This window comes from Colletotrichum gloeosporioides, assembly GCF_011800055.1.
Source record: "Colletotrichum gloeosporioides strain Lc1 chromosome Unknown consensus_30, whole genome shotgun sequence".
Lineage (NCBI taxonomy): Eukaryota > Fungi > Ascomycota > Sordariomycetes > Glomerellales > Glomerellaceae > Colletotrichum > Colletotrichum gloeosporioides.
Window position 1 is genome coordinate 329,085 of NW_025544675.1, and position 22,547 is coordinate 351,631.

Here is a 22,547-nt window from a genome sequence, read left to right on the forward strand (position 1 = left end):
TCGTCGTTCATGGGGCGTCTAGCAGATGCGTCTGATGAGCCTCCACCTGGAACGAAGCAACGAACCAATTACCAGCGACAGAGATGAAAGAAATTGGTGTGATGGGATGGGGGTATTTGCATGATGCAGGCAGAAAAGAGGAGGGGAAGGGGGCGCAATGCATCGTGGTTGGGTCATGTTGTGGTTTTGGTCGCGGAATTGCAAGTGGTTGGGGAGAGTTTGTCGTCGAGCATCACGACTCTCGAGTGGTGGTTTGTCCCCTCCGTCTGGTCGAGGTGGCTGGAGACCGGGGTGGCGTTGCATCCCAGCCACCGAAAACCCCCAAAACTCTGCGAATCCGCCGGGGACCCTTGCGGCTGAGGCCCTGGCCCCGCGGCCGCTAGCCTGTAGCGTCCGGGGACGCAGGTACCAGAAGGGCAAAAAGAGGACCGGGAACAGGGGTACTTACCTCGATTTGTCGCAGCATCAAAAGTCTCACACAAAGAAGGAAAATCAAGGACAAAAGGCCTCGTCTCAGTTTGATCACAGAGACTCGACAAGAAGAAATGGAACACAAAAGACGTTGGCCGTGGTGGCAGCCGTTCGTCCCGTCTTTGTATTGTGCAACGGGCCACCAGCAGCCAATCCGGAGAGGATACGAGGACAACATGCTGCACGTCCAGCTGTCCTGCAGCTCTCTCCCAACCTAAAAAAGATACCTGCCTTACCTTGCCTTACCTCACCTCATGCTTAACACACCCAACACCGCCAGGTGCTCTTTTTCCTCGGTGAGATAAATCCTTCAATGTGTCCCCTGCCCTGCTGTGCTGTGTCTGTGCCTGACGCTTGACGACAGCGGCACCAGCAGCAGCAGCACCTCAGCAGCAGCACCGACGGATTGCCCCACCAACGGAAGCAGGTCCCCACACCCGCTGCCACGCTCGGGGCGAGGCCTCGGCGGAGGGGCACCATTCACAGGGTTTTTTCAGTGGCTGGGATGCAGGGGCACCGGCCCCACCCTGCGCCAGAGCACTGGAATCGCCGACCCCGGTGATGTGATGAGATGTCATGTCCCTCCTTCTACATGAAGTCGTTGCCCCTCGTTTGCCCTGATTGTGAAACCTGCGCGACGGTAACGAGAGAAAACATCATCGGCCTTGCTTCTCGAATACCGTTGTCTGACGCGGCTATCAGGCACACGCGCACCCCTGGTTGTCTGAGTTTGACAGCACCGCCAGATTGGGTTCGTCTGTTCTACTCGTATGCAAGGCGGGCGGGAGAAGAAAACGGTCGACATCTGAGGCTGAGACTCACCGCCAGCGAAACCGTCCAACATCAGACGACAGCTCTGGCGGTCTGCACCGCGTTGCTCTAGTGAGCGGTTTCAAGCCTAGGACTCGCATCATGGGCATTCTGCCCCTCATGAACGGTTTTGTTCATTATCTCTGCCATCTGTCACTCCCCACCTCTCTTGGTCTCCAACACGAGGGGTCATTTTCCCAGACCCGCGGCTCATGCACGCTCACTGAGGGTCGACAACCCATTTCTGTCCTCATTCAGCCCCCCTCTGCAGAGAAGCCCAGGGCCCTCGTCGTCTTCGGGCTGCTTCTGGCGTTGCTGCCCATCCACATTCCCCATGTGGACCTTATCGCCAGTGGATGTCACGAGGGTCCATCCAGTCAATAGGGCTACGCGAGTGCATCCCCAAATGCCCCCCACCGTCGCCCACAACTCATCACGCATTCTTCATTTGTAGCCCACCTCTCGCAGCAATCCGACAAGCACAACAGCTTCCAAGCGGGTCGGTTAGCTCAGTTGGTTAGAGCGTGGTACTAATATATCATCTGATATGTCCTGTAATGCCAAGGCCGGGAGTTCAAGCCTCCCACTGATCATTCCTTTTGCCTCCTAACTCGAATCATCTCTTTTGCTTCATATTGCGACTTCATCTCATGGCATCCTCAAACGTCTAGCTAGCCCTTTGGTCGGCGAGCTGAGTGTGCGAGCTCCGGCATGATTTTCTTTGCCATAATGACAATGTTTCTTGTAGTCTGTCTGTATTACTATGTCTGTCTAGCTAGTGTTTCCTCTACTGTTATTATCGTCTTCATCGTCCTCGTCTAAGTAATAATTCTTGTTATGTATGTGCACGCTTAGAATCCATTGGGCGGGATGTGCGCCCAAAAATCAGTCAGTCAAGTAGTACCGAGTGACTGACGCCCTGGGCTCAGCCGCAGAGGATCCCGTCCAAGGACTTGCAAAGAGATTCAAGTGATGCAGATGGCAGTTTCCTTGGCACAGATGACGGCACCGCTTCACACTTGATGCTGATAACAGGACATATCTAAGGGTGTGGGGATTGTCTAACCATACGTGTGAATAGCGTCTCCTCGACAGTTCGTGGGCGTGCTTCCATTGGATACGCGGATTCCTTCGCGCCGATCGACGTCGGCTACCTCTCGATTACCAGGCAGACACCCTGGCAGTGTGCACAAGCACCTCAGCTGACGAGGCACCCAACCACGAGGCACGATTCAGAATTGCGAAGTTTCGCGATTCTATTCCACGGGGCAAATGCGATGGAGGCGGGTCGCTCGAATGCATAAACGCGCAAGCGTCCTGGTCTCGTGCTAGCACTGAAGCTTCAAAAGTGATTCCCGTATAAAAACTTCCGTTTGTCTACCGCGTAATTCCAAGTGCAAACAGCCGCATCACTCCCTCCTCCATACGAAGCAATGACGAATGCGCGAGAGTGCAAAGGACGGTTCAGCCAATTGGTCAACAGCCAAGAGCTTCCCCTCCGGCTGCTCAATTTCTTCAAAGTCAACGTTCTCCGGCTCAGGCATCGGCGTGGAAAACCAGCTTACGATGGCTTGGGAACATCTCCGACATCTATTCAAGATGTAGCAGTTAACGGCTCAGTATCCGCGGACCCAATCATCCAACGGGTTCGCGACAAGAAACATGCCCTTACTTCTTTTCACTGCAATGGGGTGACAAAAGATCATACAGATAGCGACTTGTTACCAAAACCCACGGCTACTTGTCATCACTCCAGCAATAGTATTCAGGAGGTCGTCAATCTGACCGGAGCCACCAAGTCAGCTTTCATCCAAGGCTGTATCGAGCTTGCTTCTCCGAAGGATGCAGCACCCGTCCTGAAACTAGAGCTTGTGTTCGGAGCCGGCTTTACAAGAGACACAGTCAGCTGCTACGAAGCTTGGGTCCCGGCGGGAATTGGCAACGCCGGTGGCCGCCTAGACAGCGAATTCAGACGTGAGCCTACTCGGAAACGGGGCAGGTTGTGGGCTTCAGATGCAAGAGCATTGCAAGGGCCATTGAGGCGTTTTGCTTGTCCATACCTCGCATACGACCCTACAACCTATGAAGGTCGAAAGAGTTGTCGCGGCGCTGCCTTCTCAGAGATATCCAGACTCAAGTAGGTAGACTTTGTGTGGATAATTTTCCCAAGTTTTGGTTGCTTGTTCTTGTCCCAATTGGGACTGACTTTGAGATCGCCTTCAAGGGAACATCTCTACAGGTGCCACAAACAGAGGCCGAATTGCACAAAGTGCGGCGAGCCATTTGCCGATGTATCTGGTCAGGCAGACCATGGAGCTTGTTCATTAACTCTCGTGCGCGGCAAATTCTTGGAGGGGTTTGAGAAGTTTAGTAATGAACAAGAGATGAAGCTCAAAGACAAGAAACGGAAGCGTGGTGAATCAAATGAGGAAAAGTGGAAGGACATCTTCAACATCCTCTTTCCTGACGCCATTGAGACACCATGCCCTTGTAAGGCCCCCGGGTGTAGTGGGCTTTGGTTGCAAACCGTCCTAACTGAAATGAAGACTACAGGTCGCGAGCTATTGAGAAGCCTCAAGATGGATCTGCTAACCCAAACGACATAAAACAAGGTATCATCGACAACCTATTCGGAGGAGATCAGGTCCTGGATATCGAGACCACGGCTCGTTCCAGGATGGAAAAGATGACCGGCTCTTTGCCCGAAGAAGACTGGCGCGAAATGAAGAGAATCTTCCGAGACTTCGCCTTCGCTGGCATGGCGTCCCAAATCTCTGTGTGCAGTTCATCGACATTCTCAGCTTCTCAGCAAGTCCCTGATACGAAGCTGGTTTCGGGACAGGGTAGCAGGGAAGTTCGCGAGCACGAAGATGCTTTCTTACTCGTACCAAAACATGGAGAACGTCGAGTGGAAGTCGACGACAATGGTGAGCCTGACATCGCGGAACTTTTGCACCTGGAGTTCGTCATTGACACCTGCATTAACAGAACCTACAGGCATACTCAGGCGGTCAAGACAACCAAGCCAGCTCAGCCAACCGAGTCAACCGAGTCAACCCAGTCAATCACGTCCAGCAAGCCAGAATGGGACAAGCCCCGGAAAGGCCGAGGCTCAGTTAACTACTCGAGAAGCTGCGGAAGATTCAACTGATCTTCACCTAGAAGCTACTGCTGAGACTTGCGAAGAAAGCGTCTTTAACAGTCTCAATCTTACTCCCGAAGAGTGCTTGGCAGCGGCCCTGCAACAAAAGACACCTCCTTGGCAAGGACCAAAAGATGACCCTTCTCACGACTGAGGTCATGGAACCAAAGTCAGTTGACACTCATCGTGCGGAGAAGTCAATGTGTGAGTCGGGGAACTAGTCACCAAGTATCGGTCTTGCACAAATATTTTGCATTCAGTGGACTGGGTGAGCCAGACTAAATGGATACTCTGAATCCCCCATTGGTTTCCGCTGTACAGCAGACTCAGCTGAGATCGTGGAGTAATGATCTAAAGGCTTCGGTGAAGTTAGGCTTGCGAGCTCACACGTGTGGCAGGTTGTATCAAATATGAGGACGCTGTTTCTCAGATGAGTCAAGTCAAGAGACCAAGTCAAGACTTAAAAGACTTCTTCACTCAAAATTTTATTATTCAAGTCGTTCGAACATCGTTGAAAGCCCCGTAACAAGATGCCCGCGCCTCTTCATCCGTCCACCCCACGCATCTCCAGCAGCTCAACAACCCGTCCGGATCGACCATCCTCTTGACCTCCAACAACCTCTCGTAGTTCTCCCCGAACATGACCTCCTCCCACTCACTCATGAAAGGGTTAGCCTCGTTCATATACGAGAACCCGCCCGGCGTAATCTCCCGCTGCCTCTCCGTATTTGCTTGCATCTGCCTCACAATATCCACCCGCTCCTCCAAGGTGCTGTTCCACTCCCAAATCGACGGCTGTCCCACGATCCACAGCGAGTCGTACCACCCCGGATGCACCGCGGACGGGTTGAGCGCGTCGGGGCGGAAGATATAGGGCGAGTCGACGGGGATGTACAGTGACCCATCTAGTCCGATGATCTCACGCAAGAAGCCCTTCAGTCCGGCGCGGAGGGTGTCGTTGGTGAAGACTGCGACGGGCACGAGGCGGGTGTTGATCAGCCTGAGGTTCCCGACGGCGACGGAGTCGGCGAGGACGTGGTCGGTGAAGAAGCTCAGCCAGTTCGGCGCGATGGTGATGTTGACGTGCCCGCCGTGCGCATCCGCAAAGGCGATGAGTTTCGACAGAGACGCCTCCGCGTCCTCGAAGGTAGTCATGAGGGGCGAGACGTGAACCAGGGAGTTGCCGTATATGTGCCCGCCCCAACCGTCCTCGGCAAGAGCCACTGCGATGTCAACGAGCAGGTCCATCCACCCGCTGTACGCCTCCTTGTCATCCGGGGGAATGCCGATGTCCGCGACGGCCATGGGCACCACCGGCTCAACAACATGGCTTGACTCCAGCACGACACCAAAGGTACCTCCCCCTCCGCCCCGGAGAGCCCAAAACAGCTCTATGTTCTGACAGCGGTTGGCCACCCGCGTGGAGCCGTCAGGTGTGACGACGGTGAACTGAATAACACGATCGACACCAAGACCGTAGACATTTGACAGTACCGAGTGACCGGCTCCCTGGACCCAGCCGCCGGATATCCCGACTGTAGGTGAATATCCGCCGAGAATGGTTCGTCCAACTGTGTCCGCGAACTCATAAACTTCGGCGGAGCTGACGCCTGCGCCGGTGGTGATGACGTCGAAAGACTGCTCGTCAGGACACCCTTCCGGGATGAAGATGGGTTCATGGCGTACTTGACGCAAGTTTCGCGTCCAGAGGAGGAGTGAGTCCTTCATGCTGCTGTCTAGGACGAAGCTGTGTCCGCTGTTCTTTATGGACAACTTGCCGCCGGTCTTGCGAGCCCAGTCAAACGCCTCGACGACGTCCTGGGCTTCCCTGACCTCCAGCCACCATGAGGGTAAGTTGCCCAGCCTGCAATTGACGTCATCCCATGCATCAGGGTTGAGAGGGTCCGCGGTGTTGAGAATACACTGGTCCTGTGATAGGGGGTCGGAAGCGCAAATGGTGGATTGTTCGTACATGTAGGCGGCGGCGACGTTGCTCCGGTACACTGGAGAGTGATAATTCTCCTGGCGCTCCGCACAGAGTGATTCATTTCGTGATATGGCGGTGCCTTCAAAGGAGGTGAAACAAGCGAGGGCAAACGGTTCAGCATGGTGCACGCGACCTCCCAAAGTATCGTTGAGAGTGCTGATGCCCTCTGTGAGTTTGGATTGGTGATCATTCGTCGCTGTGATCTGACTTGTGGATGACGCTAGGAGGCTATATAGAAGTACTAAAGATGAGATACGCATAATGATCACAACGATACGAGTGATGTAGTCCTCTAGTATATTGTAGAAACGATTTGTACACCCAGTTTCCCTCTTCAAGGAGATATCTTGGCTTTCGCAATAAGAGAAGAACCACTGGTGATAAGTCTAGAGATGATTAGTTAAGAAGTAGAGAGATCGGAGGGATGGTTATAGGATATGGTTTGTCAATTGAACTGTTGGGCGTTGGGCACATATGATATGCTGGTTAGCTGCAGCTCAGTTCATGTGGCCTACGTCTCATTCGCCATTCGGACAAACATAACCGTCTCGTAGGCCAAGCTCATAGGTCCATACCTAGCCAACCATGATCGCAAAACCGAGCAGGGGCCAATACGCGCTGAGCTGGAATTGCCAATCCGCGCGATACCAGTATCCTTAAATTCTGGCTAAATTTCAGTTGAATAATTCCAAAACTTCATCTCTCGAAGAGCAACACTTTCCATCGTTGGGTGACACTCAATCACACCCTTATCATTGCACGCAATCTCGCAAAATTTCGGAAGTCAGCAATTCACAGCACGATGCCGGATGAATGGCCAAATCCCATGCTGGATGACTTTTCATTTCTAGGCTCTGAATCTGATCGTCTCTATTATGTATCTCCGTTCTCTGGAGGAGGAGCAGGAGGTGGTGGCGGCGGGCTCCTTTGGGACCATTCAGACACATGTCGAGGACTTGTCACCGAGAGGCTCCTGAGCTCGACAACCGACGAGTCCCGTCATAGGATCCATCGTCACGACGCGGAGATTGATGGATCACATGACCTCTCGGAGAGATTCCTGAATCTGAGAATCGAAGATGGGCATAGTGGAGGTGGAGGTGGTGTAGATGCAGAAACGCAGGGAGCGATCGACAATGAGCAGCCAGTCGTTCGTGCAGACACACGCGCTCCCTTCCCTATCTCTATCGCTGACCCCAATCCCGTCCGCACGAACGCTGTTGACCTTCAACAAAATGCTCCTGAATCCTCGTTGTCTCGCGACGTCCAGATATCACAGAATTCACGATCACTGCGCAAGTCTGGCGACGGGGTCTTCGTTGTCCCTGAAATCCCTCAAAAACTTCAGCAAACAAGAGCAGAAGCCCAAGGGACATCCGTCAGGAAAGATATACTTCGAAGGAGTTCGAATGAAGATGAGTTAGATGATGAGAAGCTTGTGTTCAATGACCGCCAGCCTTCATTACTTCGACACAGTAAATCCTGGAATGAAGAGGTCACCACATCAAAAGCGGCTCGTCGTCTTGCCTGCCCATACCTGAAGTATGAACCGAAAAGATTTCATCATAAATGTAGGGGCGCGGCCTACACAACTATTCACCGTCTCAAGTAAGGCAGTTTGTCTGGCACTTCATCTTTGAACAGTGGAAGGCTTACCTTTGGCTTAGAGAACATCTCTACAGAGTGCACAAGCAGTCCCCCCACTGCATTCGATGTAAAGAAACATTTCCAAAAGATTCAGATGTGAAGGCACACCTAAGCCACCCCGGACAGGGCTGTGACTTCATCGATGGCGTCTCTATCGAAGGGCTCACTTCTGAGCAATTCCAGAAGCTTAAGAGCAAGAAGCGCAAGCCCGGTGTCACAACAAACGAAGAGAAGTGGCAAGAAATATTCAGGATCGTATTTCCAGATGCGACGCGTTGCCCTGATCCATGTAAGAAGACCACTATGACATCTATTTCTCCACGACTTACTCACAATGAATAGATTACTCCTACGTTGATGACCGCTCGGCGGATCAGAAGACAGAAGTCATGCACCAGAGCGACGTCGAGAGCATTTTCAGCGACATCCCCTCTGAATCAGAAGATCGCATGTTCAAGAAGCTGGAGCGTATATGTGGCCCTTTGGAAAAGCGTAAGCGACAAAAGGTTCTACATACGTTTGAAAATTTCTTCGAGGAAAGAGTTCAACAAATCAAGGAGAGCAAGGAGCTCTCCCGGGGCAAACAGAGCGTTGTGCATCATGAGAAGTCAATGTCTGATGGGCTCGTAAATGAGAGTATCGCCATTGAGACAGAAGAAAGCATCCCGGAAGCTCAATGCTCTGCCGCGCACAGGCATTCAAAGGAGCCATTTCAATCCATTTATGAGATAATGTCAGCTACAGAATCTGTTGAACATTGCGACGCAGGTTGGTTTCAGGGGCACATTGACTGCAATCTCTTCAATCTCCCCAATGAAATGACTTTCAGCGAAGTGCCGCACAATGGAAATCAGCCTGGCGAACGTGCCAACCTCGGAAGATCCCTCGATTCGTATAATACATCACAAGCTGATGATACGCCCTTCAATTTCGATACTCTCATCGATGACTTCGCGAGGGACGAACAAGGGCATGAACCCTTTGGATCGGCCGACTGGGCAGCTGGGCACTCTAACTTCTGACGAGTTAGTTCGTACAGAGATGGGGGAATTTCCGAAACGATAGACACCAGTAAATGAAAGCAAACGCCACTACAACTTGACAGTAAGTTGGTTTGCGACGTTGACGACGAAGGCGGCGTGGATTGCGATAATGATGGCGGGAACGCAAAGGGAAATCCCCCAGGCGCTATATAGCTCAAGAGTCATGCATATACCATAGAGGCCATCTCATTTTCCTGTGTCTGGATAGCTATATTTCCTGTGTACTCAGTGACTTTGATGAAAAGGACGAGGAGGCGCGACGTCGATAGACGACGATAACAGCAACAATAACAGTACCGTCTATAGCAGCAGAGGCGACAGCGAGCACACATGAAAAGTAGCTGCTCTAGCGCAGGAAAAATAGGGATCCTGATGTTATATCAGGCATCATGTATATCTCGAGAGTAAACATGAGATTCAACACCTTTTGTCGAACGAGAAGGCAAGGGTTTTTTTTTTTTCTTTTTTTTTTTCTTTTTTATCAGACACCGGCTGTATAAGTATCCCTATCGATTCTCAAGTGATTTTGTTTATCCTACTTGCATGGTAATACCGCATCCCTAAAACTAAGAAAGACTCACCAAAAGCTCACCCTAAGCCTGTGCAACAACCTCATCAAAGCTCTTCCCAACCAACTTCACAAACACATCCTTGTACTTCTCCGCCGTCGCAAGGCACACCTCCTCGGGCAGCTTCACGCCGTCCTTGCCCTTGAGCCCGTTCTCAATCAGCCAGTTGCGGATGAACTGCTTGTCGAAGCTTTCCTGGTCGCGGCCGACCTCGTACTTGTCGGCAGGCCAGTAGCGGCTGCTGTCGGGCGTGAGCACCTCGTCGACGAGCACGATCTCCTCCGTGTCGGGGTCGACGCCGAACTCGAACTTGGTGTCGGCGAGGATGATACCGCGCTCCTTGGCGTAGTCGCGCGCCGCGGCGTAGAGCTGCAGCGCGAGCTCCTCGACGCGGTCGGCCACCTTGGCGCCGACGAGCCGGCGCGCCTCGTCCGGGTGGATGTTCTCGTCGTGCTCGCCCTGCTCGGCCTTGGTGCTGGGCGTGTAGAGCGGCGTGGGGAAAGCCTCGGACTGCTGCATGCCGGCGGGCATGGCGATGCCGTGTACGGTGCCCTTGGACTTGTACTCGTTCCAGGCGGAGCCGGTGATGTAGCCGCGGACTGACATCTTCTGTTAATCTTGATGTCGTGAGTGAGATGAAGGGGGATTTCAACGAACCGATGGCCTCCAGGGGGACGACCTTGAGACGGCGGACCTGCATCGCCCGGTTCTTGATGAGGGCGGCGTCGGCGGCGGGGAGGCCGGCCGGAGGGTCGAGGGTGATGAAGTGGGTCTTGAGGCCGGGGACGCGGTCCGTCAGCACCTTGAACCAGTGGGCCTGGCATCAAAAAAAAAGTTTTTGGTCAGCGGAGGGGCTCGACGGTGAAATCGGCGAGTCGCGGGTTTGTTGTAGAGCTCACCGAGGCGTGGGTGAGAATGGCGCCCTTGTCGGGGATGCCGTTCTGCATGACGACGTCAAAGGCAGAGACTCTGTCGGAGGCGACGAAGAGGAGGGTCTTATCGTCGACCTCGAAGACATCGCGGACCTTGCCCTGGCCGATCTTCTTGAGGCCCGTCAAGTCGACGGAGGTGATGCTCGCCATTGCTGCTGCTGCTGTTGTAGGTCTAGGATGTGGTGGGGTGGAGGGGTAAATCGACTTTTGGAGGGGTAATGGAGGGGCAGAGCCAAGATGGACTGGGGGAAGCTTAGTGAGTGAGATTGGGAGAAATGGTAATCCAGAATAAACTTGTCTGGACACTCGATATGAGAGAAGCCTGAGAGGTCCTTGAAATGAGTCAACAGGTCGTCAATGCCGAGTTCGGGATGAGATGTGAGGTGAAAAGCCGGCCGGTCGGGACGAGTGACGAAAAGTGCATGAAAAAAATTTCCCCATCGGGTGTACCCGCTCCACAGTTTTGTGAGGTAAGGTAGCCGTTGAAGGCTCGAACTCTACCACTGCGCTTTGAGCTTCACATAGACCTGAATCATGTCATTACACCAGACTAAGATGCTAAGATGGAGCAAATAGGGCAATCTGGCGAAACGTTTGCTTATGCTTCTGGCCATGATTAATTCATTGCTCTGCAAGATATTAGTATCATACATTAAGTTATTCGCGTTCCCAGCTCAGACTGCTAAGAGCGCCGCGCCAAAAATGGCGAATACGGATATAAGTGCTGCCACAATGGTTCCATCGAACCCCAAAGGTGTCATGCCCGGCCGCGACGCAGCATTCTCGGTTGCGCTCGGCGTAGGCGTGGCCAAAACTGATGTCGCGCCCGAGCCCGATTCCCTTCCTCCGCCTCCGCTCCCGCCCGTATTTCCACTGGCTGTCCGTGTCGGGGCTGCAGTTGATACTTGACTGGCCACGCCAGTGGCCGTGGGCAAGGCGGTCTCGTCTGCGCGCAACTCGATGACATTGGAGCGCGTCGAGTTCAAGTTTGCTTGTGCTATGCCGACTTGCTGGTTGGTCTCGTCGTACACCACGTACGCGCTTCGTAGGAACGTATCGCCCAAGAGAGCGAACCTGCTACTGTTGATGTCGAAGGCCGAGTTGCTCTGGATCCCGAACATACACGGGTTATCGAACGGAAGCAGACCATCCAGCTGATCCATGATCGGGTCGAGGTTGTCAAGAACCATCTCCTCGAGGGGCACTCGAATCGTGACACCGTTGAACTCGAAGTCGAGAAAGTGGTTTTCGCCGTCGGGTCCCCTCCACTTGCAGTCCACGAAGCCGTAGCCGGCGTCGATGACATCGTATTTCTCCCAAATTTGGTTGGCGATCCTGTCAGGGAGCAAGCAGACCGTTGAGCCGGAATCAAGGACGGTGGAGGCGTTGAAGTTTTCCGCAGCCAACTCGGTCATCTTTCCGTCGGGTGTTTCGAGGGAAACGCCGGTCATGGCGACGCTGTAGCTGGTGATACGCTCGGAGTGGTAGTCATCGACCAGGGGCAGTGTTGTAAGGGATCCAATGTACTTCTCAGTGTCGATGCCACCGAAGAGCAACGTTCCTTCTGACGAAGACAGGTCGTTCTGAACTGATGTTAGCATGGCGTTCCTTCAACCAGATTGGAGCTTCGTACCAACCACAGACTGAAGGCTTTCCGGCCTATCAAATTCTGCGAGACCATGTTGTCGAGAATGGTGGGATAACTCCGTCTTGTCGACACGCCCGTCGAGAAACCCAGACCCATCAAGCCGGATCCCTTAACCGTCTGAATGGCCAAGCCCAGCTGCTGGCTCGATACCTTCTTCCCATTGATGTTCACTGTGTCAGAGATGTAGTCGCCCTGGATGTTCCTGGCATCGAGGTAGGTGATATCGAAACCATTCCTTGTGACAAGCTTGTAGGTGGAGCTGTTGGTCGTGTCAAAGGTGCTAGTGCAACCAGTGCCGTACGTCCGTTGCATGCGTGGGCTGTTGCAGAGGTCCGCCTGCTTGTCTACCACCCAGGTATCACTGCTGCCCGTGTCCAGATGCATGAGCATTTTTTGGCCTGGCGTGCCGACTTCGACCTCTGAATAGTAGCCACCGCCGGTGAGATTGTTGATAGCCGTGACGTCGAAAGTATCGCGACGGGTGATTTGCACCAGGTCTGGAGGAAAGGAGACCCTCTTGAAGTCGGTTGAAACCACCAACTGAGAAGCCGCCACATCCGCCAACGCCGCAAAAAACACAGCTCTTGAAAACCTCATCGTTGTTGTCTGTCAGTCTCGTCAAGATCGGAAGGCCGCGTAGCTAGCCCACCACGAGATGCGATGGCCGGTTCCTGTGGCAGCTCCACCCCCGCAGCAAGCAGTGCGGAGAAGCTCGATTGATATTGGAGACGTTGGGGTATCCGGGCAATCAACGCTACATGTGTGGCAGCTTGCTGAAGGTTCAACAACAAGAAGCAAACGCAAGGGATCCCGCCGGAGACAGATACCAACGGCGCGAGAAAGCCGGGTGGCATGCCTTTTTCAGTCTCGTCAGAGCATTCGTCGGGCGGACTGTGGATTCAGCCGTGATTATGGGGTAGCGTCTCTAAAGCTGGGCGCCCAGCAGGGCTAAGTGTATCTTTCTTTCGGGCTAAACCTTGCAGCAAATGGTCGCGCCACCTGAGAGGCATCTAGGGCCCAGATTGGAGAGATTCAAATGTCGCGCCAACCCGAGGTGGTTAGAGAGGCACAGCACATCCTCATAAGGTCCTCAGCTTTCGCTTGGCTGGAAGCACCTGACAGGTCGCCTCGCAGAGTGAGGCTCAGCCGGGCATCCGTGCCGAGGAAACTTGACGGGAAAGCGCACAGGGAGAGCCTTCGAAATCATGATTGACATGAAGCTGGGGCCAGCGGCGTTCCTGTCAAAGTTAGGCTGGTGGATGCCACATTCTTGTCAGATGCGTATCGGTGGCAGTTGTGGTTCGCGTTAGATGAGGAAGAAGGAGCGGAAAATGCCCAGGGTCCAGGGGTGGAAGATTAAACTCAACACCAATCTGCTTAGTCACGTCCTCCTAGCGGTTCCTCCCTTTCACCAGTGCGCCTCAAGAACTCTACTTTGAGTCAGGAGGTGCGATCCGCCTTGATATCTTTGTCTCGTTTGATATGTTAGAAGAAATCGCATGGTATTTATGTGATATCATTAAGCCCAGCAAATGCCATTCATGACCTGACCCAAACAACGCCTGAAGCCCCCATCCCGGCCCCTCATTATTCTCATAAGGGTTTCATCAACTCAGCATGGCCGCTAAGTGCATATTATACTTTTTGATAATCGATGTTGAGGCTTGGGTTGTTGTTTCCTTCGTGCCAGTGTTCTTCTTCAGAAAACAGTTTCCGCCGTAATTCTTCGTCATGGTTTCGATCACCCCGTTGAACTGCACTCCGATACACCTCTCGCTGGTGCCGTTGATATTCTTGTTGTATGAGGAGCAAGCCATCATGCAGGTGTCCAGCGTGTACGATACCAATGCCATGACATCGACATTGTCACCCGTGTAATCGACATTGCACTCGGTATCGTAGTTCGACTTAACTCCTCCCACTGTCACAGACATCGTCCTGCCCGTCAAATTCGGGCAATTCATCTGTAGGTCTCCTGTCGTCACCAGACCTGTCGTCGGGATGGAAATGCTGGCAGCGTTTGCTGTGGTTTGCGTCGAACCCGTCGTCGGAGTGTTTGTGCCTGTCGCGGGGACGCTCGTTACTGTGCTCGATGCCACCGGCGAATCCGTCGCTGTCGCTTTGGCAGCGGTACTCGCCTGTACTTCTGCTTGGGTTTGCCTGGAGTTTTTATGTTAGACTACAGGCTCGGGGCGTACGAGGGTGTGTAGATTGCTCACTCTTTCATGCGCAAAACCGCCAACGAACCGCCAACGCCTCCGCCCACTGATGCTGCAATGACGACTGCTGCGAGGACGACAAAGAGAAAGAAACTCGTCCTCCGCAAACCACAAATCCTCCTTTCTGCATTTACAGGCTGTTGTGGTTGCTGAGAGTAGTGTTTGTTCTCGTCCCCGTTGTATGTGGGGGATATTGGTGTTGTGGTGTGGTAGTATTGATCCGGTATGACCTCTGGCCCGTGGTCTATTTCACGAGCCGACATCTTTTCAGCTTGGTTGACTTGGTAGATTGATTTTTCAGCCATTGTTGTGATAGCTCACTGCGACCTTGCCACGACAGGCTGAGGTGAAAGAAGGGAAAGAACTGATCACGAACTCCACAAAGTGAGAAGTTCGACCAGGCTGGCTGGCTGTACTAGTCGACTACCAAATGACCCACGAGTCCAAATGCGCCTGCCTAGATTGTCCGAACCCTGGAAGCGAAGGCTGGTCGTTCGTATCATGTCGGCGCGCATGAGCGGCACAGCGCTCGCGAAAGACGATGGTGGAGGGCGAGGCGGGTCAAGCTTCGACCGCATGATTATTCCACCAACATGCTTGATTCAATCCACCTGATTGTATCCGTAAACCGATTGGATTCCCTTGTTCCCCTGAAAGAGCCCAATTTTGAGCTTCCTGATTGCCAAGACGACAGGAAGGCTGCGATGATGCTCGTCATAGACCGATTCGAAATGCTGTGGATGGCTGTTGGTTCTGCACTGCCCTCTCAATAACATTGGCACCCTGGAGAGCCCCCAACGTAGCCAATGATTTCATAGACCTCGCATGTTTCGGCAGGCGCCGAGCTCACCATGTTTTTTGAAAGACAACAGAGCCGGGTATGAACCTGGGGCTTACTTCGTATTTTGCAGTCGATGTCCGAAGCCAACAGCCTAATTAACTCTAGATCCGTCGCCCGGTTGAGCGTGTAGGTGGGGTTCGATATCCAGCTTCAGCAATTTGGGCCGAGAGACGCAGGGGGCGGCGCAGCATCCGGATTCTGCTCTGCGGGAGCATTCTGCTCGTTGGTGACCTTTTGGCCCGCGATGCCGTCCCGGTTTGCCCTCCATACGCCCTCCTCGCCATGAAACTCTTCCCTTTTCCAGACTTCGACCTTGGCCTTGCATTCTTCCAGGGCCTCCTCGCCGGCTCTCCACGCTGCCTGCCGGTGCGGCGAGGACACTGCTATGAGGATGCTCTCCTCTCCAATGGGAACGGTGCCGAGCCGATGGATCATGGCGACGCCCTTGAGACCGTGCTTCTGAAGGATGGACTTGGCGATGGACATCATTGTGCGAAGGGCGAGGGGCGTATACGCGCTGTACTGCAGCTCTTTGACAGGTTTGTCGCCAAATGTGTCGCGCGTGGTGCCGGAGAAGAGGACAATGGCGCCGGCCTGTGGTGAGCGCACCCGGTCCATGATGGCCGCAGCATCGAGGAGGTCGTAAGTGAGTGCGACGTAGCAGCTGTTCTCCGTCACCTCCCAAGGACCTTGATCTTGAGAGTCCATGACGAATCGATGAGATGAATCGGCGTTGATTTTGGATTTCTGGTGAATACTTCCGTGTCCTTGATGTTGGTTGAAGTGCGAGTTCGCTCGGGAGGACGGCCGCTAGGAGATCGTAGAATGGCGGGGTCAAAAGCCACAGTAGCGCCGATTGAGAGCGCTTGACTCTTGTACGACCTGCTTGCTGGTGCCAGAAAGGATCTTAGGTTTCACGGCCGGTCGTGTTACTCAATGAGCGATCTCTAGCATTCATCAACAATATCGCCAGCCCTTGCGTTGACAAAGTCTACTCATGACGACCAAATTGATGCCCTCGGAGATGCTGAATGAGTGACCACAGGGCGAGAGGGAGACCTTAGGGTACGTACTGGCGACATTGGAGGGAGTGAAGCACAGATCAACAATCCAACAAGCTTATCGGACCCCGCTTTACTAAGCAGAAGAGTGTTCCAATTGAGCCTCGAAGCATTTTACCTTAAAGATAAGGTCAGGCAAGGGAAGGTGGTGGTGGCACCTGGTTGCAGCCACAGCACACCACTGGCACGCAAGGGTTGAGCTTCTTGGTGGATCGTCCCTTCTTCAACCTCACCGTTCTGTTTCTGTTTCTTGCAAACTCAGGAACGCATCCTGGTCGCGCCGAACACCCGACGGAATCACAAGGCACGGTCTCGTCGCTGCCTCTTGGGGTCGGCGCCGCGCCTTGCCTTTTTCTACCCCCGTGGTCCTCTCTCTTCATCTTCTTTCGCTTTTCTGCTCTTTCCTTCCGAAACGACCAACACCGAACGCATCCTGCGCTCCCGAGTCCGCATTGCACCCACGCCCCATCCTGCGATCCGCGAACATGTACGAGGACACCTATCGCTCGAGGGAGAGGGGACCTCACGACCGACGAAGATCCCCTCCGAGAGATCACCAGCAATATCCAAACAACGACGCCTATCGCACGCGGCAGGGTAAAGAAACTAAGCTGAGCCTGCGGAGGACATGACCATCTGCAGAACATCTGGCTGGTTTGAGCTTCCGCTAACTTTCCCACGGGCCGACGAGACTATTCTAGATCTCCACTCAGGAATAACCACCACGAGCTGTCCTACGACGACGAGGAGACCCGCTACCGGGATCGGGACCGTGATCGTGGCCGAGAAGAAGAAGAATACCGCGCAAGAGACGACCGCTACTACGATGGATCGGCGCGTGAGGCCTACCAGCCACGTCCTGGATCGAGAGATCAAGGCGGTCGTGGGGATGACCATTTGGATCGCCGTGATGAAGACCCTGAGGTACTTCACCCATATGACGGCGACGACCGCGGATCACGTCGTTACGATCGAGGTGGCCGGGGCTACTCTCGCCCTTACCGCGACGATGGCCCTCGCCGCGATGATGCCCGACGTGGTCCTGACGAGGATTTTCGTCATTTTTCCCCCTCTCCAGGTGGCAGCCCAGGTCGTTATTCTCGTCGCGATCGTTCTGCATCGCCTCTTCGACAAGCTGGTAATCCGAGTGATACTGTGATCCTCGAGGGTTTGCCCACGGGCCTGTCATTGGAAGACGTTAAGGACTGTCTTTTCAGACAAACGGATCTATCGCAATACCTTTCGGTTGAAGTTCGAGTTCCATCTGGCCGAGGTAAGACATTCTAGCTGCCAAGACACGATTTCTCCCTTGCTGACACTTAACAGGCCAGCGACGTGCTTTCGTGCAGTTTGAGCAGGTTGACCAGGCGGTCGAATTTGTCAAGGAGCACTATCCCAAGCTCATGCTTGACTTCGCAGGCATGGTCGACGGTGATGCCGATGGCATGACCTCAATGTACATACATTACGCGAGGAACCGTGACGATGGCGAACGGGAGAGCAAGGCTGGGTATGCCCCGAACTGGACTTGCCCCAATTGCGAGTTCTCCAATTATTCCACCAGGAATCGCTGCAAGAACTGCGGCGGCCCACCAACAGGTACTTTTGATACGATGTCGACATGCTGCTGAAGGCCCCAAACTGACCGTCACAGACCCGTCTCAATACCGTCACCTCCTGACCGGCGAAAGCGATGCAGCTGATACGCCATCCCAGATTCTTGTGTTCTTTCCACTTGCGGGCTCTGTCACAGAAGACGTGCTTGCCGCCGGCGCTGCAAAGCTGGAACTGGCGCAAAAGCCCGCGGCGCCAAAGAACTCTGGAGAACCACCAAAGCTGAAGTCCACGGCGCCAACTGGCGATGCATCGGGATATGGCGCGAAGCCTGGCTCGTTGCATCGCATCTTTTTGATGCGAGATCAAGACACGAACGAATCATTCAATTTTGGATTTGCCGAGTTCTGGACGGTCGAAGATGCTCTTGCCGCCATGCAAAAGTTCAAGATGATGCGCGAGTTCACCATCGCCGGGAAGCCAGTCACGGTATCGACCATCCATCTGGGTGTATTCGTACCCGAAATGAGAGACGTCACGCGCGCCATCGAACACATCTCATTCAACCCACTTTTCAATCCAGCCATTCGGGTCAAATACTGGGAACCCCATGTGTTTCCCAGTGAGAAGGTCGTCACTGAGACACCTCCAGGAGGTACATCCAGCAATGACAAGACGGATGCGAATGATGAGGCGAAGAAGACCAAGAAGCGCAAGGCTGAAGGAAGCCTTGCATCTGCAGCTACAAAAAAGTCCGCGCCAATGGCGGGTCAGATGGCCTTTTGGCAGAGACGACACGACGAAATCCATGAAGGCAAGAAGCCTGCAGACCCTGCCGATGGTGACGGCAGCGCGGAAGAGCGCGCACCAGTCAAGATATCTTTGTCTGGGGCCAATGCCATTTCGACTGGCCCAATCAAGATTTCGCTGACAGGAGCGAGTCTGTCCAACCCTGCCCCGCCCGCGACATCACATTCGGCAGAACCGTCGACGGCCCCTACTTCGACTGGTGCGGCAAGCCCCGAGCAGCCTGCTTCGCCGACAGCATCATACGTCGACAGGGAAAAGGTGTGCTGTCTACTATGCATGATGAAGTACAAGTCTCTGGACGACCTCAACACTCATGAGAAGTCAAGAAACCACAAAAATGCCATGGCAGACGAGGAAAAGGTCAAGGCTGCCAAGCCCCGTCTTGCCGCCCGCGACAAGAGAATGTCGAAGCAGACCGAGGAACAGCCTAAGAACGAAGAGTCGGGCCCTCAATATCGCGACCGTGCGAAGGAACGCAGAGAGGTCTTCAACCAGCCATCCAAACCCAAACCTTTGGCTCAGAACACGAAGCCTGCGCGAAGAGAGGACAAGCCGTCTCGGGCACCTGCCGAGAAGACACCGCCTCCGCAGCCGTCCAAGGGCGCAGGGATGTTGGCCAAGATGGGCTGGAGCACCGGTCAGGGCTTGGGCGCCAACGCCGACGGACGCACCGAGGTGATTGCGACACACGCGTACCAGGAAGGCGTTGGTCTCGGTGCGGAGGGCGGTAACCTGGGCGACGCGGCCGAGTTGGCCCAGCGCAAGACGAAGAACAGCTATGCCGAGTACGTGAACACGGTGCAGGACAGAGCCCGGGAGAGATACAACAAGATGGGCTAGATGCCGCATAGGCATGCAGTCAGGGTGGCTGCCTTTTGTAGATACAGTGTATTGTGAAGTAATAATGGCACGAAAAATACTCTTTCACCGGAATCATACCTGATTTGTGAGCTCTGCATTCCGCGTTCCCCAACGTTGCGATCATGGTAACAGAAGCATCGAGAGGCGGCACCGAATTCATCCGTCTTTGAACATTGATATTTTTATTGAACAACGCGGGCTTCAAACGTCCCGATGAGGATAATATTTATAAACTTAAAAGTCAACAACCTTGAGGCGGGCCTGCACATCCTCCGGGAACTCCTCCTTCTTGACGATACCCATCAGGACACAGTCACCCAAGAAGAAGAACGCCCGCTCCTGAGCGTAGCTGAGGTAGTCGTATTCGTCTCCAGCCTCTGCCTCGGCCTCCGCAGCGGCCTGACACTCCGCCTTGGCGGCCTCGTCGCCCGCTGCGGCCGCCGCCTCGTTCTGCGCCTGCTTCTCTTGCTGCTCCTTCTCCTCGGGCGACTCGAACCCGGGGACCTTGGCCTGGATGATGCCCCAAGCGACCCATTGCGCGCTGTTGATGCCACGCCAGAGGCGGGTCTCCTCATAGAGCTCCTTAACCTCCTCCTCGATGGCCTCATCTGCGCGGCGCTCTTCTTCCTTCCAGTGTCCCGGAGGCACGCGAGCGTCGAGCATGAACTCGACGATGGAGCTGGAGGAGGTGGTAGGGAGGAGAGCCGGCGTGGTGCTGCCTGCTGGAGCGCCATCGGCGGGAGCGAGACGAGGGGTGGAGGCGCCGCCGTGGGGGTACTGTGGCCGATGCTCGACGTACGCTTTGAGGAAGCGGCGCTGCTCCTGGATTGTTGGGTAGCGGGCCGTATTGCAGAGATAGGGTGCGGCTTCGTAGTGATAGTCGTAGGCCCATTCTGTGAAGTGGTTGGCAAACTCGAGGCCTGGGACATTGGCCGCAGCGTATTCGAAGTCGATGACGATAAGCTGCTTGTGTTCGTTTGCTGGTTGGAGGAGAGGGGACTTTTCATCGTCCGGACGCATACGGAGGATGTTACCATATTGTGTCTATCTGTGTCAGTTGTGAACGGGAAAGAGGGGCGTCGAGTGTGCTTACATCGTTATGGGCAAAGACGAGACGCTCACGGATTCCTTGGGATCCTTTGTAGGCCTTGACGACCAGTTCGCGGTACCTCTCGTACAGAGCCTTGAACTGTGCCCATTCCACGCCGCAGACGTAGCCCTGGCCCGAGAAGACGCTGGATCCGCGGCGCACGTCTTCGTCAAGAGCGAGGATCTTCTTCTCGACGTTACCGAGCCAAGTATCCCAGTTCTTGAACACTGCGGCACCTTCATTCTTCTCCTTCTCCAAGACGTCGATACCATCATGAAGTTCCCTCATACGCTTGGCAATCTGCTTTGACGTGTCTGGCTCTCGCAGATCCTTGGGCGTGAGGGTGATTGAGTTGAAGTACTGCTCGAAACGGCCGTTTGTGAAGCATCCGAGGAGTCTCGGGCCAATCTTCTTACGCGCCAATCGGCGGAGCACGCTGAGCTCATTTTCACGATCGATCAAGTGCTCAAGGCCGTAGATTCGGAGGAGGAGCTTCGGGGGAGGGTTTCTGCCAGAGGCAGCATCATCCAGATCCGTAGGAGGCGAGACCACGTATACGGCGTTAGTGAGCGCTCCGCTCAAGCGCTGAACGGAAAGGCGGTTGCCGCAATCCAGCGGAACTCTTCTCCAGCCTTTGATCCTGAGCGTGTGTGCGAGGCGCACGATTTCATTCTTGAAGATGGCCCAGGCCTTTTCCTTGTCGTCCACCTTGCCGCCCAGGGACAGGTCGTCTGTGCTCTTGCCCGCATTGTAGCTGAGAGTCTTTGAGTTGTCAAGGACGGCATCGCAGGTGGGAACAACAACGTCACCGTCGATGTAGTCGGTATCGGAGCTTGCTGTCCTATGAAGCATGCTGCGCGAGATGGACTTCTTGAGTCGGCCGGAGGTGCGTCTACCAAGTCTGGGGCCCGACTGTGGAACAGAGCTGATGCCCAAGGACGCCATACTTTCGTCGATGATCTTTTGCAGTCTGTCGAATGACACGTCGCTGGAGTCAGAGTCGATGGAGTCAGATCGGGAGCGCGGGGCTGCCTGGGGTGCAGGCTCAGCTTGAGTTTCGGTCTTGGTCTTTGACTGGGGGGAGCGGCGGCGAGGAGAAGTCTTGCTCTTGCGAGCAGCCTTCTTTTTCTTCTCATGCTCAAGCCAGTCGCTCAGTTGAGCCAGTAGCTTCTGGCTCTGGTACAAATGTCTTTGGCCATGGCGGTGCTGGTGCTGATGCTGCTGGGAGGCGGCGATTTCCTCGGGAGATTGAACAGGCTCCAGGACCGGGGACGAGCGGGACGAGGATTCGGAAAAAGAGGGCAGACGGCCAGTCAGTCTCTTGGCCATGTTGGCGGCGTATTGTCTCTTGTGGTGAGCCTGGTGCTCAGCATTCGGAGCAGCTACAGTCTCAGCCTCTGGCTCAGCGATTTGGACGACTGTAAGGGTGTTAGCAAGTCTTGGCTCATTACATCACAAGCCCAGCGACGATACCGGTCCATCAAGCCTTGTCGGTGGTAGGCATGATGCAAACAGGCGCGAAGCGTCATTGAGTGACCCGGGCAAGCATTGAGTGAGAGGTCACCGCAGCTGATTGCCATAGACATCGACGTGAGCCCTCTCTTAGTTTCATGAGGGCAGCACGATACCACTTGATGTAGATGCCGGGCCTGTATGATTTCAGGTTATGACGGAGGAGGCGAATGTTCAAGACTAACCTTTGCCGGGACTTGCGACTGAGGAGGACTTGTCCGTCTCGTCGTCGGTTTTCAAGGCTGAGCGGAGAGGCAAGCCGTTGAGATGCAGCGAAGAAGAGGAGGAGGACATTGTGGCGACGAGGGCACGCGACAGCGACTGGCGACTTTTATGAGGACAAGGGTCTC

The 22,547-nt window shown here is 54.3% G+C and overlaps 7 protein-coding genes and 2 pseudogenes across 9 annotated transcripts; 3 read left to right on the forward strand and 6 right to left on the reverse strand.

The window, feature by feature from the left end:
- The first annotated feature begins 2,714 nt into the window (after positions 1 to 2,714).
- On the forward strand, positions 2,715 to 4,577 carry GCG54_00008741 (annotated as a pseudogene). The gene is made up of 4 exons: positions 2,715 to 3,520; positions 3,552 to 3,771; positions 3,828 to 4,208; positions 4,357 to 4,577. Coding segments are annotated over exons 1-4 (1,628 nt in total).
- A 338-nt stretch (positions 4,578 to 4,915) lies between these two features.
- On the reverse strand, positions 4,916 to 6,670 carry GCG54_00008742 (FAD-linked oxidoreductase; the record flags this gene model as incomplete). The annotated part of the gene is made up of 1 exon (XM_045408702.1): positions 4,916 to 6,670. One exon carries the CDS (start codon positions 6,668 to 6,670, stop codon positions 4,916 to 4,918), a length of 1,755 nt encoding a protein of 584 aa, XP_045266445.1.
- A 542-nt stretch (positions 6,671 to 7,212) lies between these two features.
- GCG54_00008743 lies at positions 7,213 to 9,079 on the forward strand (annotated as a pseudogene). Its single transcript has 3 exons — positions 7,213 to 8,346; positions 8,400 to 8,790; positions 8,887 to 9,079. Coding segments are annotated over exons 1-3 (1,718 nt in total).
- A 614-nt stretch (positions 9,080 to 9,693) lies between these two features.
- On the reverse strand, positions 9,694 to 10,751 carry GCG54_00008744 (Phosphoribosylaminoimidazole-succinocarboxamide synthase; the record flags this gene model as incomplete). Its single annotated transcript, XM_045408703.1, has 3 exons — positions 9,694 to 10,268; positions 10,327 to 10,486; positions 10,569 to 10,751. 3 exons carry the CDS (start codon positions 10,749 to 10,751, stop codon positions 9,694 to 9,696), a joined length of 918 nt encoding a protein of 305 aa, XP_045266446.1.
- A 524-nt stretch (positions 10,752 to 11,275) lies between these two features.
- On the reverse strand, positions 11,276 to 12,846 carry GCG54_00008745 (putative aspartic-type endopeptidase opsB; the record flags this gene model as incomplete). Its single annotated transcript, XM_045408704.1, has 2 exons — positions 11,276 to 12,184; positions 12,235 to 12,846. The coding sequence occupies 2 exons, from the start codon at positions 12,844 to 12,846 to the stop codon at positions 11,276 to 11,278; spliced, it is 1,521 nt and encodes a 506-aa protein (XP_045266447.1).
- Positions 12,847 to 13,856: 1,010 nt separating this feature from the next.
- On the reverse strand, positions 13,857 to 14,773 carry GCG54_00008746 (uncharacterized protein; the record flags this gene model as incomplete). The annotated part of the gene is made up of 2 exons (XM_045408705.1): positions 13,857 to 14,409; positions 14,469 to 14,773. The coding sequence occupies 2 exons, from the start codon at positions 14,771 to 14,773 to the stop codon at positions 13,857 to 13,859; spliced, it is 858 nt and encodes a 285-aa protein (XP_045266448.1).
- A 686-nt stretch (positions 14,774 to 15,459) lies between these two features.
- On the reverse strand, positions 15,460 to 16,017 carry GCG54_00008747 (Molybdopterin synthase catalytic subunit; the record flags this gene model as incomplete). Its single annotated transcript, XM_045408706.1, has 1 exon — positions 15,460 to 16,017. One exon carries the CDS (start codon positions 16,015 to 16,017, stop codon positions 15,460 to 15,462), a length of 558 nt encoding a protein of 185 aa, XP_045266449.1.
- Positions 16,018 to 16,855: 838 nt separating this feature from the next.
- GCG54_00008748 (uncharacterized protein) lies at positions 16,856 to 19,574 on the forward strand (the record flags this gene model as incomplete). Its single annotated transcript, XM_045408707.1, has 4 exons — positions 16,856 to 16,967; positions 17,032 to 17,643; positions 17,697 to 17,969; positions 18,025 to 19,574. The coding sequence occupies 4 exons, from the start codon at positions 16,856 to 16,858 to the stop codon at positions 19,572 to 19,574; spliced, it is 2,547 nt and encodes an 848-aa protein (XP_045266450.1).
- Positions 19,575 to 19,829: 255 nt separating this feature from the next.
- GCG54_00008749 (putative choline kinase) lies at positions 19,830 to 22,491 on the reverse strand (the record flags this gene model as incomplete). The annotated part of the gene is made up of 3 exons (XM_045408708.1): positions 19,830 to 20,639; positions 20,689 to 22,103; positions 22,383 to 22,491. The coding sequence occupies 3 exons, from the start codon at positions 22,489 to 22,491 to the stop codon at positions 19,830 to 19,832; spliced, it is 2,334 nt and encodes a 777-aa protein (XP_045266451.1).
- Positions 22,492 to 22,547: the final 56 nt, after the last annotated feature.